We start from the raw sequence: 17,650 nt of genomic DNA on the forward strand, positions 1-17,650 counted from the left end.
GGGAGAGGTCCGAGGCTCATCCGGGCATCTTTTCGGGCCCCCCAAGGACGAAGTCTTACCTCCTCTTTTACCTTACTGCCTTAAAGTGAGGATTGACCAACAACACGCAGTGCGATTATGATGCCCCAGGGAGAGGGGTGGACGACCCATAACCTATACACATCTATGGAGGTTCTTGGCCATCCAGGTGGGCTTGCACATACACAGTTTGAGAATGCCCCCTTCCACAAAACATCAAGGCCCCTGGGAGGATTTGGCGGTTCAGCTTTGCTTAGGCATCAAACTATGACCTCCACCCCACCACAACTCTCCGGGCATCGGATTTTTATTGCGATTTTATCTGAAGGCAACGTTCTACCTCCTAGATTGTACGGCCCACACACCTGATTGCATTTACTGTGTGTTTGCTGATTTTTTTTATTCAAACGGAACTGTGCGTACTGATGCTGGCATGATTCTGCAGATGCTAAATTAATAAATCATCAATCAATCAAATCCTGTTTCCTAAGGCCAAATTATTATTTTTTCCAGTAGACTTTCCCATTCTTATTTCCCCAGCACACACAGGGGGCTTGTGGGTGGACGAAACTGACAATTTTTGAATCCTTTAGGGCAGTGTTTCCCAACCTTGGCCACTTGAAGGTATCTGGACTTCAACTCCCAGAATTCCCCAACCAGCCCTTTTCCCCACTTTGCTAAAGTCAAGATATATTACGCTTACTGCATACCACCATCTATGAAGAAAGTGACCCTATGTGGCTGGTTGGGGAACTCTGGGAGCTGAAGTCCATGAGTCTTACAGGAGCCAAGGTTGGGGACCCCTGATTTAGGACCTGTGAACTCCTAGAATTCTCCAGCCAGCTCCTTTCTTCCCTTCCCTTTGCTGAAGTCAAGATATATTACATTTACTGCATACCCACCATCTATGAAGAAAGTGACCCTATGGGGAATTCTGGGAGATGAAGTCCACAAGTTTTCAAGTGACCAGGTTTGGAGAGACCTTTTCATCCTGAACAGACACACACACAGAGATGTTTTCCAAGCCAAAGGATACAGGACGATGCCAGCCAGCAGCCAGTAGTCATGTCGGCGGTGCCAAATTTCATTCAGCTTGCTGGAGGAGATGGCAGCTCGCTCTTCGTTCTGCCAAAGGGTGTGGAGTTCTAGCCAGAGAGATGGGAAAAACATGGGTTGATGGACAGGTGACATTTCCAATAATCCCCACTCTTTCCCCACCGAGACTGGATTATTTATCTGCGTTATAGCTACATCCTCGACATACGGCCGCAACTGACACCTCCCCCCCCCAAAGCATCTCCCCTAGGATCAGACTACGTATGGTAGCACCTTCTGCCTCATATCTCTCAGTGGCCAGTAAGGGCCCACAGAGTCGGCCTTCTTCAGGTCAAGTCTACCAAACGATGCTGGTTGGTGAAACTGGGAAGAAGGGCCTTCTTTGTGGCAGCTCCAATGCTTTGGAACCAACCACCACCAGAGACTTGTATTATCCCCACCCTACCAGCCTTCCAGAAAACTGTTAAAACCTAGCTTTTCTGGCAGGCCTAGGGCTGTTAAGTTGTCACTTTGATACAGCCATGAATGACTGGGAATATGTATGGTTTGTAAGAATATTAATGTGTTTTTATTGTGTTTCACTCTTGTCTATGACTGTAGATAAATAAGGCAATGGGTCCAGATGGCATCCACCCCAGAGTTCTTAAAGAACTCAGATCTGTCATTGCTACCCCCCTGACTGATTTGTTTAACCAATCCTTGTTAACAGGAGATGTTCCTGAGGATTGGAGAATGGCAAGTGTTGTGCCTATCCACAAGAAGGGCAGTAGAGAAGAAGCTGGTAACTACAGGCCAGTTAGCTTGACATCAGTTGTCGTTAAAATGATGGAGACTCTACTGAAAAAGAGGATAAATCAGCACCTAAAAAACAATAAATTATTGGACCCAAATCAGCATGGCTTTACTGAAGGCAAATCATGTCAGACTAATCTCATTGATTTCTTTGACTATGTCACAAAGGTGTTGGATGAAGGTGGTGCCGTGGATATTGCCTACCTGGACTTCAGCAAAGCCTTTGATACGGTTCCACATAAAGAGCTGATAGATAAATTAGTGAAGATTGGACTTAATCCCTGGATAGTTCAATGGATTTGCAGCTGGCTGAAGCATAGACACCAGAGGGTTGTTGTGAATGGTGAGTATTCTGAGCAGAGTCAGGTTACAAGCGGTGTGCCACAAGGGTCTGTTCTGGGTCCTATTCTTTTTAATATGTTTGTGAGTGACATAGGGGAAGGTCTGGTAGGGAAGGTTTGCCTATTTGCCGATGACTCTAAAATGTGCAATAGGGTTGATATTCCTGGAGGCGTCGGCAATATGGTAAATGATTTAGCTTTACTAGATAAATGGTCAAAGCAATGGAAACTGCAGTTTAATGTTTCCAAATGTAAAATAATGCACTTGGGGAAAAGGAATCCTCAATCTGACTATTGTATTGGCAGTTCTGTGTTAGCAAATACTTCAAAAGAAAAGGATTTAGGCGTAGTGATTTCTGACAGTTTCAAAATGGGTGAACAGTGCAGTCAGGCAGTAGGGAAAGCAAGTAGGATGCTTGGCTGCATAGCTAGAGGTATAACAAGCAGGAAGAGGGAGATTATGATCCCGCTATATAGAATGCTGGTGAGACCACATTTGGAATACTGTGTTCAGTTCTGGAGACCTCACCTACAAAAAGATATTGACAAAATTGAACGGGTCCAAAGACGGGCTACAAGAATGGTGGAAGGTCTTAAGCATAAAATGTATCAGGAAAGACTTAATGAACTCAATCTGTATAGTCTGGAGGACAGAAGGAAAAGGGGGGACATGATCGAAACATTTAAATATATTAAAGGGTTAAATAAGGTCCAGGAGGGAAGTGTTTTTAATAGGAAAGTGAACACAAGAACAAGGGGACACAATCTGAGGTTAGTTGGGGGAAAGATCAAAAGCAACATGAGAAAATATTATTTTACTGAAAGAGTAGTAGATCCTTGGAACAAACTTCCAGCAGACGTGGTAGATACATCCACAGTAACTGAATTTAAACATGCCTGGGATAAACATATATCCATCCTAAGATAAAATACAGAAAATAGTATAAGGGCAGACTAGATGGACCATGGGGTCTTTTTCTGCCGTCAGACTTCTATGTTTCTATGTTTCTATGTAGCTATACTGTATATTAATTTTATCAAATACATTATATAGGGCAGCATATAGATAGATAGAGAGAGAAAGAAAGAGAGAGAGAGAAAAAGAAAAATTTTAGGAGCAGGCAAAGTACAAGCAGGAAAAAACTTTATTGTCAAATAAAATCAATAAAAAATAGACCAATTATGCACATAACGGGACCCTAAAAGTCAGTTATTTTCCGGGGTGATTTATTTAATACAAATAAAATCATTTATAGGCCTCTTAATTTCTTATTCACCCATCCCTAATTAATCCTTCTTTCATTTCCACATCAGGAATGTTTTCACAATGCTCTCACTGCATTTTTTCCCTTGTTTGGATATTTCCAAACTTTCCTTTGGGGACTTTCCCACTTCATCAATCATTGACAATTACCCCTTAATTGTCTTGTTTATCTTTTCTAGAGGTCACTTTGCCCCAATTCTTGTTATTTTGATAATCATATTTATCTAAAATATTTATTGGTAGACAAATATTTGTTGCATGTACATACTCGCTTTTTCTCAGAACTGCAGAGACAGGCCTGTTTTTTTTTAAAGGTTCTCTAATGCCAAATAGGCTAAAGAACTTTATTGATTCTAGTATAGGCTCAAGATTTTTCATAGATAGATAAATAGATAGATAGATAAGATAGGTAGATTAGATAGATAGATAGATAGATAGATAGATAGATAGATAGATAGATAGATAGATAGATTAGATAGATAGATTAGATAGATAGATAGATAGATAGATAAATAGATAAATAGATAGATAGATAGATAGATAGATAAATAGATTAGATAGATAGATAGATAGATAGATAAAGATAGGTAGATTAGATAGATAGATAGATAGATAGATAGATTAGATAGATAAATAAATAGATTAGATAGATAGATAGAATAGATAGATAGATAGAGATAGATAGACACAGATAGATAGATAGATAGATAGATAGATAGATAGATAGATAGATAGATAGATAGATAGATAATGATAGATAGATAGATAGATAGATAGATAGATAGATAGATAGATAGATAGATAGATAGGTAGGTAGATAGATAGATAGATAGAATAGACATAGACAAACAGACAGACAGATAGAATGATAGGTAGGCAGACAGGCAACAGATAGACAGGGTGCCCAAGATGAGATGGAGCTTGAAGAATATTTTGAACTTTCTTAAGGGACCTATAAAAGCTGTTCCGCAGCAAGGAGTGGGCAACTCCCAATAATCCTCTGGGCAATGACGCTGACCTTCTGGATCACTGTCCTAACTGCCACTGTGCAATTGGCAAACCATGCCCAGATGCAGCCAGTTAAAATACTCTCTATGGTGCAGCAGTAGAAGGCCACCAGCAGTTTTTCGTTCAGTTGATGTTTTTCCCCGAAGCCTCAGGTAGTATAATCTCTGCTGGACCCTTTGGACCAGCACGACAATATTAGCGCCCCAGGTCAGGTCCTCTTTTATTACAACACGCAGAAACTTAACACTGGCCACTTGCTCCCCTCGGTCTCCGTTGATAAGCAAGGGTAATCTGGATGTCTGACCTATCCTTCCGTAGTCTGTTATAAGCTTCTTGGTCTAAATTGGTGTTAATTATTTTGGGCATGGTGTGTGATGCTCTCACGTTGTATTTAATTTTATATGGTTTTGGGTTTTTAATTTTGCTTTCTTTTTTTTTTTAGGTATTGGTTTTACTGTACCCAGATTAGAGTCCATGCTGAGCAGGGTTGGCCTTTATGAGTCCAAATTTAGAATGGGATTTATTTATATGTTTTGTTGTTGTTGTTGTTGTTGTTGTTGTTGTTGTTGTTGTTGTTGTTATTATTATTATTATTATTATTATTATTATTATTATTATTATTTAGATTTGTTTGCCGCCCCTCTCTGTAGACTCAGGGCAGCTCACAACAGTGGTAAAAACATTACATGGTAACAAATCTAATACTTAAAATCTAAAATAACAGTTTTACATTAAAAAGTCTAAAAAGGGGGAAAAAACCAATAGATAAAATACATACACACAGTCATATCATGCACAAAACTACATAGGCAAGGAGGGGATGTCTCAGTTCCCCCAACCCTGATGGCAGAGGTGGGTTTTAAGGAGTTTACGAAAGGCAAGGAGGGTGGGGGCAATTCTAATCTCTGGGGGGGAGTTGATATTTATTTGTCATCCATCTCACTGTGTGACTATACTCTGGGCTTCTTACAGCAATGAAAGTGGAGAACAAAAAGAAATTACTTTCTTTTTGTTGTCAAATTTATTTGCCGTCAATCTCACTTCGCCTAGCCTGCTCACAACAATAAAAATGGAGTAATGACAAGATTTTATATTTTATTTTAATTAATTTAATTTAATTGCCATCAATCTCACCTCACCCGCTTACTACCAATAACAATGGAATAATGAAAAGAATATATTTTATTTATACTTATTTATTTATTACATTTATTAATAATTTAATTTTTTAATTCAATTGCTATCAATCTCATCTCAGGGCTATACTGCAGCCTGTTTATTATACAACACCAAGAACGGAGTAATGAAAATAATTCGTTTGTTTATTAAATTTATTTGCCATCAATCTCACCTCAAGGCTATACTCTAGCCTGCTTCCAACAATAAAAATGGAGAAATGAAAATAATTTTTAAATTCATTTATTAAATTTATTTGCCATAAATGAATGCAGCTGCGAGAGCAATCATGGGCTTTCCCAAAAATGCCCATGTAACAACACCACTCCGCAGTCTGCATTGGTTGCCAATCAGTTTCCGGTCACAATTCAAAGTGTTGGTCATCACCTATAAAGCCCTTCATGGCACCGGACCAGGGTATCTACGAGACCGCCTTCTGCCGCACGAATCCCAGCGACCGGTTAGGTCCCACAGAGTTGGTCTCCTCCGGGTCCCGTCAACAAAACAATGTCGTTTGGCGGGACCCAGGGGAAAAGCCTTCTCTGTGGCGGCCCCGGCCCTCTGGAACCCACTCCCCCTGGAGATTAGAATTGCCCCCACCCTCCTTGCCTTTCGTAAGCTCCTTAAAACCCACCTCTGCCGTCAGGCATGAGGGAATTGAAATACTCTTTCCCCCTAGGCCTTTACAATTTATGCATGGTATGTTTGTTTGTTTGTTTGTATGGATGTTTGGTTTTACAATAAGGGTTTTTTAGTTGGTTTAGTATTGGATTTACATGCTGTTTTTTATTACTGTTGTTAGCTGCCCCGAATCTACGGAGAGGGGCGGCATACAAATCCAATAAATAAAAATAAATAAATAAATAAAATCTTGCCGCAGGGCTCTACTCTACACAGGCTGCTAAAAGCAATAAAAAGGGAGAAAGGAAAAGAACAAAGAACGCAAATAAAAGTCTAAGGATAACAAGGAGCAACAAGTAATAGAATAATGGAATAAACAATGCAAAAAATAATAATCACGATCTGATCTCTCCAGCAGTGCCTACCCAACATCCTACCTGTGAAGCCACCATCCGCAATGTTGAACATAAACCGTGGTTTCTCCACCCGGTCTTCCTTCTTCCCGTTGTTACGGTTCTCGTCACGGAGACTGCCAATTTTCGATTCCTTGGCCGTCTCTCGCTCTGATTTCACATCTCCTTTTAAGACAAAAAAAGAAAAAATACTTTTTTTGGTGGGAGGAGGGCTTTGGACCGGATCTTTTTCAGGATTTCCTGCTGAGAAAGTCCCAGCCAAATTCCCCCACCCACAAGTCTGCCTGGAGTGTGGATCACATGGAAACCCCCTGCAAAAAGCAGCCAATGGCAGAAGGGGGAAAGGGCGGGGCCAGATGGCGCGATTTAGTTGTCTCGTCCTACCTCTCAAAACCATTGTTACTACCGACCAGCTTTGGGGCATCCCAGCAGTCAAGACTAACCACATTAGTCCCAATACTATTGGATATCTAAGTGGTCCGCAAGAAAATTATTTTCATTTCTTATATTGCACTAAATGCTATTTATTGTTTTAAAAATTCATATTAGTGGTCCGCGGGATTTAAAATTATGAATTTAGTGGTCCATGAGGTCCGAAAAGGTTGGCGACCCTTGATCTAGGACAGGAGTCTCCAACCTTGGCAACTTTTAAGGCTTGTGGACTTCAATTTCCAGAGCTCCCCAGTTAGCAAAGGTTTCCCAGAATTCAGCATGAATAGTACAAGAAGAAATGATTACCTTTATTACATTTTGAAAAATAGGATAGAATTAGAATAAAGAATCTTAATTCTACATTTAAAAAAAAAAAAAATCTTAATAGACAGTGGGAATGTAGCTGATAATAATATACAGTGACACCTCGTCTTACAAACGCCTCGTCATACAAACTTTTCGAGATACAAATCTGGGGTTTAAGATTTTTTTGCCTCTTCTTACAAACTATTTTCACCTTACAAACCCACCGCCGCCGCTGGGATGCCCCACCTCCAGACTTCTGTTGCCAGCGAAGCACCCATTTTTGCGCTGCTGGGATTACCCTGAGGCTCCCCTCCATGGGAAACCCCATCTCCGGACTTCCGTGTTTTTGTGATGCTGCAGGGGAATCCCAGCAGGGGAATCCCAGCAGCGCAAAAATGGGCACTTTGCTGGCAACGGAAGTCTGGAGATGGGGTTTCCCAGCGAAGGGAGCCTCAGTGAAATCGCAGCATCGCAAAAACACAGAGGTCTGGAGGTGGGGTTTTGAGGACTTCCGTGTTTTGGTGATGCTGCGATTTCACTGAGGCTCCATTCGCTGGGAAACCCTACCTCCGGACTTCCGTTGCCAGCGAAGCGCTCGTTTTTGCGATGCTGGGATTCCCCTGTTGGGATTTCCCTGCAGCATCGCAAAAACACAGAAGGTGGGGAGCCTCAGGAGAATTCCAGCAGCACAAAAACGGGTGCTTCGGCTGGCAAAAGGGGTGAATTTTGGGCTTGCACGCATTAATCGATTTTCCATTGATTCCTATGGGAAATATTGTTTCGTCTTACAAACTTTTCACCTTAAGAACCTCATCCCGGAACCAATTAAGTTTGTAAGACAAAGGTATCACTGTATCTTGATTTCAGCAAAATGAAAAAGGACCTGGCTGGGGAATTCCCAAGATTGGACTCACAACCTCTTTCCAGCCAGGATGCAGGATTGCTCGCCCAAAGGCTACAACGGCCCCTGGTGCAAATCCTGTCATTGCAGGGATTCCTGGCGCATCTGCCAATCCTTCCTTCCTAGCCCATGTTACCTTTCTTGGGCTCCTGAGTTTCTCCCTCCATTTTTTCCTTGCTGTCATCACTCTCTGCGGATTTTTCCTCCGCCACCAACTTCTCCAGATCAGCGTCTGCAAACAAGAGGAGGAACCAATGAAGGGAGGGAAGAAAAATACCCACGGTGATTTTCACAGGCCTGCATTTCTTCTCACACCTTTTTGTTTTAAAACTTTTATTTTAAAATGTCCTTTGTCTAGTTTTGTTTTGCCTTTTACTTTTCTCCTCTTTTGGATTTTGTCTTCACCTTCTGAATAAAATAGAAATTGTTTAAAAAAAAAAAAAACTAAGTGCAATTTTGTCCCCAAGGTGTTTTTTCAGGAGGCAACTGGGCTTAAATCTTCTTTTTCCCTCTTTTGAAGACATTTCGCTTCTCCATCCAGGAAGATTCTTCAGCTCTGACTGGAAGGTGGGTAAGGATTTATATATACTCCTTGCCTCATTTTCAGAGAGTCCTTACGGCCACTTGGAGATTTATCTGTGTCCTTTCAACAGTTCCAAGAAGGCTCCACAACCCATTTGCACCACTCGGGTGACCCTGAGGACTCAGACACACCTCCAAGTGGCCTCAACGGCTCTCTTAAAGGGACGCAAATGTCCAGCTATCTGCAAGGAGTATAAATCCTTCCCCTGCACAGTCTCTGTGTCCTCTGAATCCATAACTGCGAGGGTCGCCCAAAAAGCAATGCCCCACATTTTTTTTCTCAGCCTGTAGTAATGGTACGGATGCGAAACTTGACAATTATTGAATTGTCAGGAGCACGGGTGTAAGTTTTCCATTTCTTCCATTTCTTCAGACAGACAGTGTAGCTGCAGCCGTGTTTCAAAGTGGCGTCTGTAAGTGATGTACATTACAAGTGGCGTGTCGTCATTGAATTTCTCACTGCGGAGAAAGAAACTGTTGGGAACATTCACAAACGTTTGTGTAGAGTTTATGGAGAATCTGCAGTCGACAGAAGTACGGTTAGTCACTGGGCACAGAGAGTGAGGCCACTAGAGGTGATTCCCACAGTGCAGAAATAATAATAATAATAATAATAATAATAATAATAATAATAATAATAATTATTATTATTATTATTATTATTATTATTATTATTATTATTATTATTAATTAGATTTGTATGCCGCCCCTCTCCGCAGACTCGGGACAGCTCACAGCAGTGACAAAAACAATATACATTGACAAATCTAATAATTCAAAATCTAAAATAACACTTGTACATTTAAAAATCTAAAAGCAAAGAACCCCAATATAAAAAACATACACACAGTCATACCATGCACTAAAACTACATAGGCAGGGGGAGATGTCTCAGTTACCCCACACTTGACGACAGAGGTGGGTTTTAAGGAGTTTATGAAAGGCAAAGAGGGTGGGGGCAGTTCTAATCTCTGGAGGGAGCTGATTCCAGAGTGTCGGGGGCACCACAGAGAAGGCTCTTCCCCTGGGTCCCGCCATACAACATTGTTTTTAGTCAACGGGAGCCGGAGAAGACCAACTCTGTGGGACCTGACCTGTCGCTGGGATTCGTGCGGCAGAAGGCGGTCTCGAAATGGCTTCATGACCAGAACAAAGAATGGTACCAACAGGGCACACAAGCCTTTGTGTCTCGCTGGAGAAAGACCATAGAACGGGATGGAGATTATGTGGAAAAATAGGGAGTGTAGAAGAAACATTGTTCTTTCTTGTGTGGAAGTTTCATTGTATTCAATAAATAATTGTTGAAGAACAAAAATGTTGTGCAATGCTTTCTGGGCGATTGTCGTATTTGCGCAGGACGTGAGCAAAACATCACAGTCCTTGGGAAAAAAACATGATCTGGATGATGGCAAATCTCTGCAGACTTTTAAATACAGTTTTAATGCCCCAATGCAAACCTTCTCTCCTTACCCAATTTCTCCTTTTCGTCCTTGACCGCCGGCTCAGCTTCTGACTCCTTTTCCCTGGCTACCATTGGGCCCTCATCCTCAGGCTTCTTCGAAGGCTCCAGGTCCATTTTATCCCCTGCGAAGGTGGCAGGAAGGGCCGGTTCGGGCGCAGAAGGCTGGAAAATGCAGAGAACTCTGTTAGACCACGGGCAGGGCAGGAGTCAAGGGCAGCTCCCCATATGGGGGACACCCCACCCCACAAAGGTAGCCAGGTCACGGGGGCAGAAGACCCCGGGCCAATTTTTTTCTCCACCACCCTCGGAGACGGTAGCTCATCATTCCAGGCTTAACACTGCTTTGAATTCAGTTTGCTTCTAGAAATATACGAACAGTTCCAGGGTTTTGCTAGTCTAGTGAAATGAAGGCCCAGGGGTGACATGAAAGCTGTCTTCCGATATTTGAGGGGTCGCTACAAAGAAGAAGGTGTGTATGCGTCAATTTATTCTTCAAAGAACCCAAAGGCAGGAGAAGAAGCAACAACGGATGGAAACTAATCAAGGAGAGAAGCAACTTGGAATTAAGGAGAATTTTCCTGACAAGTGAGGACCAATTGACTGATGGAACAGCTTGCCACCAGAAGTTGTGGGTGTTCCAACACTGGAGAGATCGGACAACCATTCGACTGAAATGTTATGGGGTTTTCTGCTTTGGCAGGGGGTTAGACTAGAAGACCTCCAAGGTCCTTCCTACTCATTCATTCTATTCTGAAATTCGCCAAAGCAACTAAAGGCAGGACAAAAAGCAATTGGCGGAAACTAATCCAAGAGAGAAGCAATCTGGAGCTAAGGATAAACTTCCTAACAGTGAGGATAGTGGAACAGCTTGTCACCAGAAGTCATGAGTACTCCATCCCTGGAGGTTTTAAAGAAGAGACTAGACAACCATTTGTCTAAAATGGGATAGGGTCTCCTGTTTGGGCAGGGGGTTCGACTAGAAGACCTCCAAGGTCCCTTCCAAATCTGTTCTTCTGGTCTGGTCCAACCCCATGCTCAAGCAGCAGACCCTATCCCATTTCAAATACATGGTTGTCCAATCTCTCCTTGACCAGTGATGGACCACTGACTACTTCTTGAGGCAAGATGTTTCACCGGTTAATTATTTTCATTGTCAGGAAACCTCTCCTTAATACCAGCTGTTGTTTTTTCCCCTCTCCTTGGTGAGTTTCCATCTGTTGCATCTTCTCCTATCTTCAGCTGCCTTGGAGAACAGAATTGGTATAATATACAATTCATAAACAATAAATAAATATCAATAAAAACAGAAATAAAACTCAAACCACTCAGGCTTGATCAAATGCTACCCGAAAGAGACGTCACAAGTATCCTACAAGTGACACCGTTCTTTCAAATCTACTTCTGGAGTTCGGAGTTTTAATTTTATTTTATTTTTTAAGAAAAAACAGACACAAGAAGTGAGTGTTATTAAGATGGGAGGAGGAGAAAGGAGGACAGCCAGGAACCTACAAAGTATTCTGTTCTGTCCCAGTGCCGAGTCCCCAGAAATCAGATGAACACCAATGGATTAACTAATAAAGGATTTAATGTTTACAAAGTCTTTTAAAACCCTTTCAAAAGGAGAATAAAGTCTAGCAAAGTCTTCACTAGTTGTAAAGTCTTATTAGCTGGCCAGAGTTCCAAAAAGAGAATAATACGACAATAATTACCAGGTTGGAGCAAGATTCAATAGCGTATATGTCAGAAGCTGGCTTGAAGCCCAGAACTCATTAAGAAAGCTAAGAATGTGCCCTTTTAAACACAAGCCAAATACGTAAGACGATATTAGGTTTTCTGAAACAAACTGCATTGTTCTCTGCATCGAAGTGTGGTGCGACTTACTCTTAAATAGTCTGTGGATGTGGCCCAAAAGCCAGCAGTGCTACCCACAAGTAAACCTCCTCCTACCAAACCACTCATGCTTCCTAGAGGCCCTGCACACTCTACATCCAGAAGAAGCTCCTCCTCTTCTGCTGAGTCACTCATCTCAGGAAATGGAGAAGGCCCTGGTTACTCTCCAGCCTTTGACACCACGTCTGCTTCGCTGTCAGTCTCAGGTGTCAGAAACACAGGATGCCTGTACCTTAGCTCCACCGTCTCAGTGTCCTCAGGGTCCATGGCTAATTGCACCATACGTGAGCAGACCCCAACATATTTCTTACAAGGTGATTTTTCCCAGAGTCTCAAGTTATTATGGGCCCTGGAGTCAAGTTTACAAACCTCCGTCTCCATTTTCTCACAGCCTTTGGCTTCTTTCTCCAACTTCTCCTCCTTGGCCTCCAAATCTTCCTTTTCAACCGAGGCGCCGCCATCTCCTTTGTCACTGGGGGCTGGAGTAGCTGAAGGAAACACAGGACACAAAAATCCACTTTCAACTTTATGGAGTTGGGTTGTGCAGAGATGAACAGATGGAGAATGAAAATTACACAAGGAAGATATAGGATATTAAAATATATGGGTGAATTTTTCCCCCAATTTTTAAAAATATATATATATAAAATTATACAAATACAATAAACTAGGTCACCTTCCAGGTTAGCTTTATATTATTCCATCTGTCTCCAACTTTCTTCTCTTCCCTCCTTCTATCTCAGGCGGCTATTCCGCCTCTACTACCTACTTTCTTACTCCTTCTCCCTCCTCCTCCTCCTCCCCTTCTCTTCTCCTTCTTTCTAATCTCTCCCAACTCTCTCTCCCTTCTCTCCTTCCTTCCTACTTCCCATCCACCCTCTAAAATCTAAATCCTTCCCTAAGTGGATAGGTCTATTATCATTACATAATGTTTTTAAACGTTTTTCTAACTCTTACCCATCCTAATCATCTCTCTTTTTTCAAAATCTCCTATCCAATATATTTAAATTTTAACTTTCAGTACATGTATTTTAACTCGTTCTACCACCTTATCCTAGTTTTGTCTCCTGGGACTACCACCAATCAATTCAATTTTGTTCCAAAATCATTGCTATCATTGGGCGAAATTTTATGATTGGATAGAAAATGAATAAATGAATAGTCTTTAATAGCTCAGGAAGTATGGCAAAATGCCCAGAAGTTGTCTACAAAAAACAAACCAAAGCAGATAAACAAAGCAGAGATTTTCCAGACACCCAACTACACAAACTTCAAACATAGAAACATAGAAGACTGACAGCAGAAAAAGACCTCATGGTCCATCTAGTCTGCCCTTATACTATTTTTTGTATTTTATCTTAGGATGGATCTATGTTTATCCCAGGCATGTTTAAATTCAATTACTGTGGATTTATTTACCACGTCTGCTGGAAGTTTGTTCCAAGGATCTACTACTCTTTCAATAAAATAATAATTTCTCACGTTGCTTCAGATCTTTTCCCCAACTCACCTCAGATTGTGCCCCCTTGTTCTTGTGTTCACTTTCTTATTAAAAACACTTCCCTCCATGACCTTATTTAACCCTTTGACATATTTAAATGTTTCGATCATGTCCCCCCTTTTCCTTCTGTCCTCCAGACTATACAGATGGAGTTCATGAAGTCTTTCCTGATACGTTTTATGCTTAAGACCTTCCACCATTCTTGTAGCCCGTCTTTGGACCCGTTCAATTTGATCCATATCTTTTTGTAGGTGAGGTCTCCAGAACTGGACACAGTATTATTCCAAATGGGGTCTCACCAACGCTCTATATAGCGGGATCATAATCTCCCTCTCCCTGCTTGTTATACCTCTAGCTATGCAGAGATTCATCTGCCTCTGCTGTCCTTAAGGGGTGTGGCCAATTAGCCCCAAGTCTTACTCTGAGGAGACCTCCTCTGGAGTAAACCATTCCTGTCTCTTGGCAGCTCTGCGTGCTCCTGCATCAAGAAGAGGAGAAGCCTCTTCTTCCTCATCGCTGCTATGAGGTGCTGGAGGTTCCGAAGGCCCTGGCTGAACCTCTGCCTCTGGCACTGAGTCCTCATCGGCCTCCTCACTGTTCGACTTGGATGCCGGCTGCACATGCCGCTAGCGCATCACCAAGTCAGTCTCCTCTCGAAGGGGATCCGCTACCAGCCGCACGGGCTTCTGGTGGGCCACAATAACTCTGCTGGCTTCATTCAGTTGCCCAGACTCCACCCCATTGCAAGGGATGATGGGGTCATTTAAATGAAAGATAATGATGATACTAAGCAAGGTGAACTAGCCTCTTAAAAGAAGAGGGGGTGGCGCAGTGATTAGAATGCAGCACTGCAGGCTACTTCAGCTAACTGCTATCTGTAGTTCAGCGGTTCAAATCTTACCACTGGCTCCAGGTTGACTCAGCCTTCCGTCCTTCTGAGGTGGGTCAAATGAGGACCCAGATTGTTGGGTGCAAGAGAGGCTGATTCTGTAAACCGCTTAGAGAGGGCTATAAAAACACTATGAAACAGTACAGTGTTCCCTCGATTTTCGCGGGTTCAAACTTCGTGAAAAGTCTATACCACGGTTTTTCAAAAATATTAATTAAAAAATACTTCATGTTTCCCCCCCCCCATACCACGGTTTTCCCCGCCCGATGATGTCATATGTCATCGCCAAACTTTTGTCCGCCTTTAATAAATATTTTTTAAAATAAACTTTAATAAATAAACCTGGTGAGTAATGATCTAAATGGTTGATAAGGGAATGGAAAATTGCAATTTAGGGGTTTAAAGTGTTAAGGGAAGGCTTGTGATACTGTTCATAGCCAAAAATAGTGTATTTACTTCCGCATCTCTACTTCACGGAAATTCGACTTTCGCGGGCGGTCTCGGAACGCATCCCCCGCGAAAATCGAGGGAACACTGTATATATGTCTAAATACTATTGCTATTTAAAAAAGGCAGACATTGAAATCCTGAACAGAAATCCATTTCGCCTGCCTTAAACGGGGCTGGGTAGATTCAAAGAGGAAGGGATTTGGGACTCGGGGGTGTGAGGTCCTGTCCTCTTGCTCTGTTGCTGGTTGGATATCTTACCAGGTTTAGAGGTGCAGGGGGTGTTGGTGCAGCTCGGTTCCGGGGTGGTGGTGGAGGTTTTGATGGTGGGGGACGAGGCTCGGGAAGACTTCTTGGAGTCTGCACTGGGGTCGGGCATCAATTCAGGCATGCTCCAGCGGCCATTAATATGCTCAAATTCTTGTACCTGTCATATAAACACACACACACACATGAGCAATTTCAGTCCACAATGACAACAGTCAGAAAAATAAAACCATTCCACCATAAGAAAAAATTCTAGAGGATTCTTAGATAAATTATAATATACATAAAGATTTAGTAAATAAGTTATGGTGACAAATATACGAAAGAAATTGATAATGAAATGAATTAGAAATGTAAAAATTTACAATATATGTCTAGGAAATTTTGTGGACTTGATTTTTAGCTATAATTAAGATAGGAAAAAGGATTTCTAAGATTGTACAGGGGTTATTGGGAAAGTAAGGTTACAAGGCACATAGTTCATGTTCGTGGGGGAAGTTGGCATTAGTATCGTGTAGTGGGAGGCCAGCGGAAGAGAACGAGCAGTGCCAATGGTCAGTGGATCATCGACTGGCGTTGTGGGGAAGGTCAGAGATGAGCGTCCTCATTCCGTTGCCCTCCTAGTGCGAAGCGCACGCTGTAATACGCTACCTGAACGAGAAGGGCATGGACGCATTGCCCGAGATGCTTACTGAAGCACACAACATCGACAAAGTCAGTGCCCCTGGAGAATTTCTTGACCATTTGGAGATTGAAGGCGAAGCTTTTCTCCACTGTAGACAGGAGATGAAACCTGGGCTTATCCCCAGACTCCAGAGAGCAAACGTCAATCAGTTCAGTGGCACCATGTACTTTCTCTTTCAGCCAAAAAATTTCAAACTCAGCAAAATCTTGGGCCCCCATCACAGCAGCGTTCATGCCCTTAGCAATCAGGTAGTGTATTACAGCGCGCACTTCGCACTTGGAGGGAAACGGAATGAGGACGCTCATCTCTAGCCTTGACCACAAGGCCAGTTGATGATCTACTGACCACTGGCACTGCTGGTTCTCTTCTGCTGTTTTCCTGCTACATCATAGTAATGCCAACTTCCCCGTGAAAGTTACGTGCCTTGCAACCTGATTTTCTGGATAATCCTCGTATGTTTGTCATGTTATGTTTTATAATAAATAAATAAATAAAAGTAGTTGACCAATGTACAGATTGACCAAGTTACCCTTGCATTGAAGGCCTCCGGGCCAATCCATCCATCCATCCCCCAAATCCTCAGAACAACTCAGAACCTCTTCATTTAGAATAGAATTCTTTATTGGCCAAGTGTGATTGGACACACAAGGAATTTGTCTTTGGTGCATATACTCTCAGCGTACATAAAACAAAATATACATTTTAAACCAGGAGTGTCAAACTCAATTGGACTGAGGGCCGCATTAGGGGCTGTGGTTGTCGTTGGGAGGGTGGTGGTGGTGGGGTGGCCACCTGGGTGGGCGTGACTAGATGGATGCCACTGATTGGGCATGGCTGACTGGTGGGTGTGGCCAGATGGACGCCACTCCCCCAAACCACTGGCATGTGTGGCTCTTTGCATTGGCTAGACCAGGCTGAAGCCATGCCGGCCCAGCCCCTTTCATCTTCCAGGATCTGAATACGTCGCCAGCCACATCCGCCCCTTGTGTTTGACACCCCTGATTTTTTAAACCAACCTGTCCTTCGTTTTCCTTCCTTCAGGGAGTAATTACAAGGGCAGGGGATGATGGTGGCTTCCCCCTGGCCCATCCACAGTTCCGTACCTTTTTTTTCACCAGCGACATGACTCCGATCCGCGTCAGGACCTGCTGCCTGGAGAGACCTTCCCTCGGCACCCCGTCAGCAAAAGTCTCTGAACCGTCCGCTCCGGGTTCGCAGAGGTGCCTCATGAACAGAGAAACGTAGGCCCTGCGGAGACAGAAAACCCCAAATCTCCATCCGTGCCTGTTTAAGGGAAAGGCAAAGCAACCTCTTATGATGTTGAGCAGCGGCCCCCAAACTACGGCCCGTGGGCCACATGTGGACTACTGAGGCCATTTATCCGGCCCACGGATTGAGTGACACAACACAGTGTTCCATCTAATTTTCTATGAATAAAATGTGGGATTTTGTTAGTAACTAATATCAATCATCAAAAAAGTTGCAAAAGTTTTTTTTTCTAATTTTGTCGTCCAGTTACATTCATTTTCTTTTAATTAAATTCCCTCCTTAATGTTCCTTCAAAAAGTACACCGATTATATTTCTAACTTATTAACCAT

At 42.6% G+C, this 17,650-nt stretch overlaps 1 protein-coding gene across 7 annotated transcripts in view; it reads right to left on the reverse strand.

Moving 5' to 3' along the window:
• Positions 1-17,650, reverse strand: part of CHD3 (chromodomain helicase DNA binding protein 3) — a 129,580-nt gene that overhangs the window by 10,776 nt on the left and 101,154 nt on the right. For all 7 annotated transcript variants that reach the window (XM_070727501.1, XM_070727500.1, XM_070727498.1 and 4 more), the window contains 7 exons: positions 17,155-17,299; positions 15,361-15,526; positions 12,632-12,750; positions 10,381-10,534; positions 8,465-8,560; positions 6,714-6,854; positions 1,055-1,163 (listed from right to left, as the gene is read on the reverse strand). In XM_070727501.1, coding sequence (XP_070583602.1) covers positions 1,055-1,163; positions 6,714-6,854; positions 8,465-8,560; positions 10,381-10,534; positions 12,632-12,750; positions 15,361-15,526; positions 17,155-17,299 — 930 coding nt within the window. The remainder of the gene's footprint in view (positions 1-1,054; positions 1,164-6,713; positions 6,855-8,464; positions 8,561-10,380; positions 10,535-12,631; positions 12,751-15,360; positions 15,527-17,154; positions 17,300-17,650) is intronic.

This window comes from Erythrolamprus reginae, chromosome Z (genome assembly GCF_031021105.1).
Source record: "Erythrolamprus reginae isolate rEryReg1 chromosome Z, rEryReg1.hap1, whole genome shotgun sequence".
NCBI classification, from domain to species: domain Eukaryota; kingdom Metazoa; phylum Chordata; class Lepidosauria; order Squamata; family Dipsadidae; genus Erythrolamprus; species Erythrolamprus reginae.